The following is a 10396-nucleotide window of genomic DNA, read 5'->3' as shown; positions in this document are numbered from 1 at the left end:
TCTCTTTTATTACTTGGAACCACTTAAATCCTACTTTTTGTATTTAATAAAATCACTTTTTACTTATTAATTAACCAAGAGTATGTATTAATACCTGGGAGGGGGCAAACAGCTGTGCATATCTCTCTATCAGTGTTATAGAGGGTGAACAATTTATGGGTTTATCCTGTATAAGCTTTATACAGGGTAAAACAGATTTATTTGGGGTTTGGACTCCATTGGGAGCTGGGCATCTGAGTGTTGGAGACAGGAACACTTCTTAAGCTGTTTTCAGCTTTTAGGTGGCGTGGTTCAGACCTGGGTGTGTTTTCAGCAGGCAAGCATGTCTGGCTGAAACAAGGCAAGGTTCTGGAGTCCCAAGCTGGAAGGGAAAACAGGCTCAAAGGTAGTCTCAACACATCAGATGGCAGTCCCAAGGGGGTTTCTGTGATCCAACCCGTCACACATCATTTCAAGAAAAAAACAGTCTTTCACTTTTGGTCAACTTTTTGAACTGAAAATTTTTGTTTCAAAACAATATTTATAAATGAAAAAAATCTTTTTGTAATGTCAAAACATTTTGTTTTGACTCAATACATTGACATTTTTCTTTTTGACAGTTTCATATCACATTTTTCAGAACTTTTTATTGCATCAACATATTTGTTACTTTGTTTTTTTGTCTTAATTCATTATGAAAAAAAATGTTGAAATACCAGAATTTCCCACAGGCTGGAAATTCCATTTTCTAACCAATGCTAGGTACTAACTTTCACCGGGGTAAAATAAAAATGTTTATTGTGTCTGTGATCATTTTTCTCTTCACTCTTCACTCACTTCAAACACTCAGAGCTTGTTCTATTTTAACTGCTTCTGCTAAACACAGGGCAAATTCTACTTGGTGAAATAACACCTCTTGAACAAACATTCTGAAGTTGTAAAAACACCGAGCAAAGCTGAGATGTTTGCGGATATGGACACCCAATACGAAGTAATTGTAATGGAAAGCAGGTAGACAAATCATTTATGGAGTTTTGAAAACCTTAAGCCAAATGAGTTGATGGATGAAATGAAAAATCAGCATGTTTCTGCTGTCCTTAAAAAAATAATAATAATCAGGGCCAGCTCCAGGATTTTTGCCGCCCCAAGCAGCAAAAAGAAAAAAAGTGAAAAAAAAAAAGCCGCGATCGCGATCTGCTCTACCGCCATCGCTTCAGTCTTTGGCGGCAATTCGGCGGCGGGTCCTTCGCTCCCACAGGGAGTGGGGGACCCGACGCCGAATTGCCGCAGAAGAGCCGGATATGCCGCCCCTCTCCGTTGGCCGCCCCAAGCAACTGCTTGCTGGCCTGGTGCCTGGAGCCGGCCCTGATAATAATAATAATAAAAAAGACATTGGGACATCAGAAGACAAACTGGGATGATACTGGGACAATATATGAGAAACTGGGACTATCCAGCTAAAATCAGGACATATTTTAACTTTGGGTGGGCTGTTTTTCAAGCCACCTATTGGATTGGATTACTCAAGCCCCTTTAAAATTCATGGGAACTGTGGACTGGAATCCCTAGGGCAATAGGGAAAGTCTCAGCCAAGGAGTCTAGTCACTGTTGTGGGGCCACAGATGCAGTCAATAAATCTCAGTATTTATATACCTCGCTCCTGAGTCTTGGTGTCTGTATATAAGGGTCTTCCCAGGAATTTGAGCATGACGTTCCCAAAGACATTGTTAGTTTTGGGTGCTCAACTTGAGGCAGCCTGAATCTATTCATGGATGCGCTTTCAGCAAAGCTCCTGAGTTCAGAGGCCAAACCCCCTATCCTCCCATGGGGACAGGGATGGAGATTGGGGCAGCCTGTCTTCCTGGCAAAAAGCGCTGGAGAAAACTCTTGTGCCTGTGTCATTTCCCAAGGTTTTTTTTACCATAAGAGAGGAAGGGATCTGAGCCCACATTATGAATTGCTAACACTAAGCTTGTCTCAAGTTGGGTGCCGAAAAATGGAGATACTCCAAATCTCTGATCACTTCTGGAAATGTTGGCGTAGTGACGCCAGACCCCCGGACCCGTTCCCCTAGCCGTAGCCCCGGGCTGAGCGCAGCGAAACCCCCGGAACCGCCCTCCTGGCCGGAGCTCCGGACCCTGCTCCCTGACCCCACCCCTCAGTGCCCCGTTGCAGCGCCGGACGGAACACCGAGAGACCCCCGGACCCGCTCCCCCAGCCGGAGCCCAGGTGGAGCGCAGCGAAACCCCCGGACCCCGCTCCCCCTTTCCAGCGCCCGCCGGAGCGCAGCCAGACCCCCGACCCCGCTCTCCCAGCCGGAAAGCCAGGCGGAGAGTGGCCAGCCCCCTGTCCCCGCTCTCCGGGCCGGAGCGCCGGACCCCGCTCCACCGGTTGCAGCGCCGGCCGGAGCGCGACCAGACCCCCGGACCCGCTCTCCCGGCCGCAGTCCCGGGAGCAGCGTGGCCAAAACCCCAGCCCCACTTCCCCGGCCGAAGCGCCTGGCGGAGCGCGGCCAGACCCCCGGCACACCTTCCACGGCGGAGTGAGGCCAGACCCCCGTCCCTCTTCGCCGACCGGATAAAAACGGGGGGGGGGGTCCTAGTTTGCCCACCCCCGATCAAGATAGTTGCTGCTTTGGAGACTTGGGGATTCTTTCACAAGAGGAGTCATTAAAAACTTCATAGAGTATTTCAGTCTCTTTATGTGTTTATTCTAGCCATGCAAACATTAGAGCCTTTGAAAATTCCTTCCTGTGCTGAGATGGCGCAAGGAGGCTATTTGGGAAAGAGAGGAAGAACTTGATATTTGACTCGTCTCCAAAGCAGATGAAATCTCATGACTGCTGGATTTTGGTTCTGGCACTGAGATGGAAGAGCTAAGCCAGGAGTTAGAGCAGGAGAGAAATATTCAGGGCTTCTTGGTTCCATGTCAATTCTAGGTGGGGAGAAAACACAATGATTAAAAAAGGGGATAATTGTATTTTTGGATCCCTCATGCGCACCTTTGACATATATTGTCCAAGAACTCTACTGAAAGACTTCAACTTTTTGGCGAGATATGATTAAAAGATCAAAGTTGGTTTGCTTTAGGAGTCAGCAGCCAATATACAATCAGAGACCTGAAACGTCAACACTGACACTCAGCAGGTACCTGGGGATTTAATGTATCAACGATGTATAACATCTCATTTAGAACATCCTTCTTCCTCATTTTATCAGTCACTTCAGCAACAACAGGCAGGGCCGGCTCCAGGCACCAGCCCAGCAAGCAGTTGCTTGGGGCGGCCAACGGAGAGGGGCGGCATGTCCGGCTCTTCTGCAGCAATTCGGTGTCGGGTCCCCCACTCCCTGTGGGAGCGAAGGACCCGCCGCCGAATTGCCGCCGAAGACTGAAGCTATGGCGGTAGAGCAGATCGCGATCGCGGTTTTTTTTTTTTTTTTCACTTTTTTTCTTTTTGCTGCTTGGGGCGGCAAAAATCCTGGAGCCGGCCCTGACAACAGGGATGAGATCTTTTTTAGTGCTTAGAATAGAATAGAATAGAATAGAATAGAGATCTAATCTGTTAGGTTCTGACTGGCCAAGTCATTATGGGTAGAGTTGGCTGAATAATGGACTTTTTTTGGTTCACTGGCTATTTAAAAATAATTTAAACTAATGTTTAATTTCAGGTCAAATTGAAAATAACATTTTTAGTACAATTTTTAGTGATTAAAAAGTCAAAGAAATTTTGATGTTGAAATGAGCCAATGCATTGGTAATGTCAAGGCGAAGTGTTTCATTCTGTATCATCTTGAAAAAAAATTGTTTAGACTTTCAGACAGTTTTCAAAAAGCCAAGTAAAGATTCCCAAAGCCACAGAAGGCGAACACCATGATGGTAGTGGTAATGTGCTCCCTCATGAGCCTTACCCAGTGGTCAGGGCATTCACCAAAGATGTAAGAAACCTGGATTCATTCACCGCAGCTGCCATCTGATGAGGATAAAGAAATTTAATATTGGTCTCCCCAATTACAGGAAAACATCCCTGACATTGGACTGTGGGATACTCTGGGTTGAGTTCTTCTCAGTCTCTCCTGTTGAAGATGTTCAACTTTTAAATAAATAATTAAACAGTGAATAGAGAAGGAACTTGAGCTTGGGTCTCCGACATCTCAGGTGACCCCCTGGCCGACAAGCAGTAGAGCAATACCTCACTATCACCCAGGCCAAAGACTATATTTTGCAATTCATAGTGGCAATTCAGTCTTTCATGATGGCACTGGATAGTCATCGGGCAAGGGAAAGAGAGTGAGGCGTCCTTATAGCTCTCTGCCCATCTTAAACCCTGGGCATCCTCTTACCTTTCAACCTCTGCCCTCGGTGACCCCCTACAACCACGTGGCTTTTAGACTCTACCTTCAGTGACCACTGTGCAGTCATGTACCCTTCATATCCTGCCCTCGCTGACCCCAGTGCAGCCCCTCCCCTTCACTCTCTGTCCCCACTCACCTCTGTTGAATACCATTTCTTTTATTTTTTATATTCCTGTTAACTTCATTCATTATATATAGGTGTAACTGATCTGAAATTCATTGAGAATATTATTAAAAAAAATACTGTCAGAATTAGCTTTTCACTCTTCTGTCAAACTACTGTTGGTTCAGGAGATCTTACAGGACTATAGAGAGTTGTAGTTTATTTCTGGATCTGAAAATCCAATTCTGATACACAGGGAGTATAGATCTGTTCAGGAAGAAGTACCCATTTTTATTGAAATATTTTTCAGTGTAGAAGAGCCTCATTAGTACTTAAACTTTGGAAATATAGCACTCGTTGGGAAAGAAAAAAGAATCACAATATTTTTGAATATTTACAAAAATATTTCTATTTTCAAGGGAACTGGCCCATTTACCCTCAGGGACACAGTCTGATTTACACTGATTGAGTTTTTTTCACTTATATGGAGGTGTCACCCTGGCTCACAACCATAAGTGCCTGCCTCAGGGCAGGCTGTCAAAAACAGAGTGGACACCCCACACTGGTGGTATGCTCTATTATTAGATTTCACCAAGCCAGTAACAAATGTGAACTCCTGGCTATGAAATTTAAGACACAAATCCAAATGAAATGAGCCAGACAAGGTAGGTGAGCTAATATCTGTTATTGGACGACTTTCTGTTGGTAAAAGAGACAAGCTTTTGAGCCCCATAGAGTTTCTTTCCTTCACCAACAGAAGTTGGTCCAATAAAAGATATAACCTCACCCACCTTGTCTCTCTCATATCCTGGGACCAACATAGCTACAACACTGCAAACACCCAAAAGAAAGCAAAAGTTTCATTTTAGTTTCAAATTTTCTGATGCAACATCACAAATTTTCAACAATAAAGCCATTTTCCCATCAAATGTTTTGATTCCATCAAAACCTCTTTTTTGACAGTGAGCAGGGCAGAAATGAAATCCATGTCCCTGCAGACTCAACTTTTTCTTCTGTGAAAACTTTTGACAGAAGAAAAAGTTGATGCTGTGGGGAGATGGATTTCATTTCTGCCCTGCTGTGGACGTCCTCTGTGACCATGGGTAACTCACCCCCCACACCCCGCATTTTGGGATATTCAAGAGAGAGGAAAATAGGTGCCCAATTCCCATAGAACTTCACTGGGAGTTTGATGACTGAGCCCCCCTGGATCCTTTGAATATCCCAGCCTCCCTGCTTCGGTTCCCCATTTCTGAAATAGGGTAACATAATTTCCCTACTTTGCAGGAGTGTGGTGAGGTTAAATGCTTTAAGGATTGTGAGGTGCTCAAGTACAATCATGACAGGTGTGGTATCAGTATTTATGCAGAGAGCTTGGAGGAAAGGCAATGCAGATGGCCCCCCATGACACATTAGGTTTTGCTACACCTCGATCTGTGTGACGGAAGCTGATTTTAAAGAGTTACGGATCTTAGGGCTAGATTCACAATGGACTTTGGCTTTTAGACACTTAAAAATCACTCAGCATAGATGAAGATGCTCGGTATGAAGTGTAAACATACCATGGAAATCTGGGCTCCTCATTTGGACAGAGCCTTGCATTTCCCTTCTGTGATGTGTGTCCTGAGCTTCACTAAGATGATGGTGTAGGAAATAAGCAGAACAATTAATACTATTATGAGCAGCACTCCACCACTGAAGACCATCTGAAGTTCTATCATGTGGGTGTCACTGCAGGCCAGTTTGATGACATGTGGGACATCACAGTAGAAATTATCCACGACATTTGGACCACAGAACGGTAGCTGGAGGAGCAGTCCAAGCTGAACAGCAGAGTGAGCCAATCCAACCAGCCATGCCAGCGCCACTAGCCCCATTCACACATCCTGGTTCATGATACTCAAGTACCATGGTTTATAGATGGCCACATACCGAGCGATCGCCATTCCCACAAAACAAATTAAGTGGTAGAAGGACATCTGGACGATGCACTCACTGAACAAAATGGTTTTACACTGGGAAAGGAGACCTGCATATTTGGAGCATTTACTGATAATTCACTGAAATCCAGGAAAGCCAAGTTCAGGAAGTACATAGGGGTGTGGAGTCGGTGGTTGGTGATCACGGTGATGATGATGATTCGCAGCCACGTGTTCACATAAACTATGAGGAAAACCACAAAGAGGAAGCGCTGCAACTCGGGATTCTGGGTGAGGCCCAAGAGGACAAATTCTGTCACTGGGATGGTTAGGTTCTGCTCTTCCATTTTGTGTTCTTAAAATCTACCAGGAAAAAAAACAGAAATTTACTGATATTAAATCAATGTTAACTCCACCTTCACAAAGACATTGGATTTGGAAATTTCTTTAGTTTTCTAAATTCAACATTGTGTTCTCAATTCTGCTGCAGGGAAACCCTGCTTCAGCTGACCCTAGGAACTCCACCAGTGGGGAGCTGCAACCATGGGATGCTTGTTAGAGAAGAGGAGTGGTCTGCTCACCAAAAGAAGCCCTTGCTAGTCACAGTCTGCATTCATCTACATGCAGCCCGGATGGTGCAGTCTTCCAAAGGTCCATAGAGTCCTCTTGGGGCCTAGAGATTCTGGGATGGGAAGGATGTGGGTTGCAGGGGTACGTATAGCCAGAGATTCTCAGAATCCAGGAGTTGTCAACAAGGGGCTGCTAGGAGGTCACGATGACTAAACCTACCTACCGACATTGCTGAATGGGAGGGAGGTCCCAGATAGATCCTTGCTATTAGGGAGGGGAATTGGAATGGAAAAGCTTGAGAACCACAGATTTCATGGATTTGGATTCTTGGACTGGTTACCAGAGATGTGTAGCACCTGTAACCCCCATGAACACAGTGAGGAACATTGTCCCTCTGTAGTGGCTCATCCACTGTAGAGGGTGACTCTGACTGACTGATTAGGGAGGAGTCAGTGCTCAGCACCTCTGGAACCAATGTGCTGTAGTTTGGTGCCTACAAATTCTGGTACTTACATTTAAGCACCAGCACTGGAAAACTGACCACATAAAGATTTCCATCCATGCATTCAAGCTGAGATGTTCACTGCCACTGAGTGATTATCAGTGGTTCACAGTCATGCTGGAAGGGCATAACGAGAGGGGTACCACAGGGATCATTTCTGTGTCCGGTTCTTTTCAATATCTTCATCAATAATTTAGATAATGGCATAGAGAGTACATTTATAAACTTTGCAGATGATACCAAACTGGGAGGGGTTGCAAGTGCTTTGGAGGATAGGATTATAATTCAAAATGATCTGGACAAACTGGAGAAATGGTCTGAAGTAAATAGTATAAAATTCAATAAGGACAAATGCAAAGTACTCCATGTAGGAAGGAACAATCAGCTGCACACATACAAAATGGGAAAAGACTGCCTAGGAAGGAGTACTTCGGAAAGGGATCTGGGGGTCATAGTGGATCACAAGCTAAATATGAGTCAACAGAGTAACGCTGTTTCAAAAAAAGCAAAAATAAATCTGGGATATATTAGCAGGAGTGTAGTAAGCAAGACACTAGAAGTAATTCTTCCACTCTACTCCACATTGATTAGGCCTCAACTGGAGTACCATGTCCAATTCTGGGTGCCACATTTCAGGAAAGATGTGGACAAATTGTAGAAAGTCCAGAGAAGAGCAACAAAAATGATGAAAGGTCTAGAAAACATGACCGATGAGGGAAGATTGAAAAAAAAATGGATTTGTTTAGTCTGGAGAAGAGAAGACTGAGAGGGGAATGACAACAGTGTTCAAGTACATAAAAGGTTGTTACAAGAAGGAGGGAGAAGAATTGTTCTTCTTAACCTATGATGATAGGAAAAGAAGCAATGGGCTTAAACTGCAACAAGGGCGGTTTTCCTTGGACATTATGAAAAACGTACTGTCAGCATGGTTAAGCACTGGAATAAATTACCTAGGGAAGTTGTGGAATCTTCATCATTGGAGACTTTTAAGAGCAGGTTAGACAAACACCTGTCAGGGATATTCTAGATAATACTTAGTCCTGCCATGAGTGCAGAGGACTGGACTAAATGACCTCTCAAGGTCCCTTTCAGTTCTACAATTCTATGATTAGAGTTTTGACAGTTGTTGTCATAGATGCTGCTGTTGAAGTTCGATCCCATTTCATCTCGGGTTGGGTTTGGGATTCAGTTGGAGTAGGTGTTATTCTTATTGTAGGTTGTTGTGACAGCTTAAGAACTTTCATATGCTTTTTACAGTTGAGCTCACAAAGAGGGTGAATTTGTTGACCCACTTATTACACCACTTCCCTTCCTCTGCTTGTAGGAGATGGACCTCCTGGAGCCGATGAGGGGGAGAACAGCACCTCGGTGACCAAATTCATCCTCCTAGGTCTCTCCAGCAACCTGCAGGTGCAGCTCACCCTCTTTGGGGTCTTCACAGCCATCTACCTGGTGGCCCTGATGGGCAACATGCTCATCTTACCGCTGATCAGCCTGGACTCCAAGCTCCACACACTCATGTACTTCCTCCTGGGCAACTTCTCAGTGGTGGACATTGGATCTACCAGCTCCACCATGCCCAAGATGTTGGCCAATTACCTGCCACAGGACAAGTACATCTCATGGGCTTTCTGCCTCTCTCAGATGTTCTTCTTCATCTCCTTCGGGGGGATCGAGTGCCTGCTGCTGGGGGTCATGGTCTATGACCGCTACATTGCCATCTGTCACCCTCTGCACTATGGCATGTTCATGAGCCGGCGGGCATGCACCCTGCTGGCTGCAGCAGTCTGGGTCATGGGCTTGACCAACTCGGCTGTGCACTCATCCCTGATGTCCATCCTGTCCTTCTGCCAGGGCAACGTCCTCCACCACTTCTTCTGTGAGATCCTCCCACTCTTTCAGCTCTCCTGCTCCAACACCTGGGCCAACCAGGCTATCAATTTCACCTTGAGTGGTGCCGTGATCCTGGGCTCCTTGCTGGGGACCCTGGAGTCCTATGTGTACATTGTGCTGGCCGTCCTCAGAATCCGCACAAGGGAAGGGCACCTCAAGGCCTTCTCCACCTGCACCTCCCACCTGGTCATGGTCAGCCTCTACTTTGGCACCGCTATCTTCACCTACATTCACCTCAACTCCACCTACCCACAGCATCAGGACCGGGCACAAACCGTGCTCTATGGCATCGTCACCCCCATGCTCAACCCCATTATCTACACTGAAGAAGAAGGAGGTGAAAGGGGCACTCCGAAAAGCCCTGGCTAGGAGCTAGGCAGGTGAAGGGAAGTTGCAGTTGCTTGGGAGCCAGGGCTCCTGGGTTCTATGTCTGGCTCTGGGAGCGGAGCGGGGCCTAGTAGGTTAGTTTGGGGGGCTGAAAGTCAGGACTTCTGGGTACTATTCCAGCTCTGGGAGGGGTGTGGAATCTAATGGGTAAAGCATGGGGATGTGAGAGTAAGGATTCCTTAGTTCCACACCTAGTTGAGGGAAAAACTCGGTGTGTGTGTTTGTGTGTGTATATACAAGGGATTGTTATTCCAGTTGCCAAAGGTGAAAGGTTTTTTTCTGTTTTTGTCTGACTATTTTCCAGTTTTCAGCAGGATTGGGTGTAACATTTTGTGGTTTGGGGCAAAATAGTTTGTTTTTTCTTTGCTGAAACCCTTTTAAAAAATCTAAAAAAGTCCATTTTCAGTTTTTAGACCATAAGTCAACAATTTCTGAGGAGTCATTTTCCCATTGAGAGGAAGAATGAGTAACGCAGCCTCATGACATGTGTTTGGCCTTGGGTGCCGAGGGGAAAAGAAGCAGCTGAAGTGCTGTGAAGGGTGGATTACCCACCCCTCTTCAGTGTGATTTATTGTTTGGGCCCATTGTGGAAAGACAGCCTGAGCGCTGTGGTGGTATTGCTTGCAGTATCCCTAACCAAGAGTGTCAGTGGGCAGCCGGCAGACTGCGGTGAAAGCCCAGCTCTGGTGGA

The 10396-nt window shown here is 45.7% G+C and overlaps 1 protein-coding gene across 1 annotated transcript; it reads left to right on the top strand.

Moving 5' to 3' along the window:
• Nucleotides 1–673: 673 nt before the first annotated feature.
• Nucleotides 674–9687, top strand: LOC117887118 (olfactory receptor 5F1-like). The gene is made up of 2 exons (XM_034789360.1): nt 674–685; nt 8782–9687. The coding sequence occupies exons 1-2, from the start codon at nt 674–676 to the stop codon at nt 9685–9687; spliced, it is 918 nt and encodes a 305-aa protein (XP_034645251.1).
• The last annotated feature ends 709 nt before the right edge of the window (nt 9688–10396 follow it).

Source organism: Trachemys scripta, chromosome 14, assembly GCF_013100865.1.
Source record: "Trachemys scripta elegans isolate TJP31775 chromosome 14, CAS_Tse_1.0, whole genome shotgun sequence".
NCBI lineage: Eukaryota > Metazoa > Chordata > Testudines > Emydidae > Trachemys > Trachemys scripta.
Note: the sequence above shows the minus strand (reverse complement) of the source record. Positions and strands in the feature narration are given on the sequence as shown.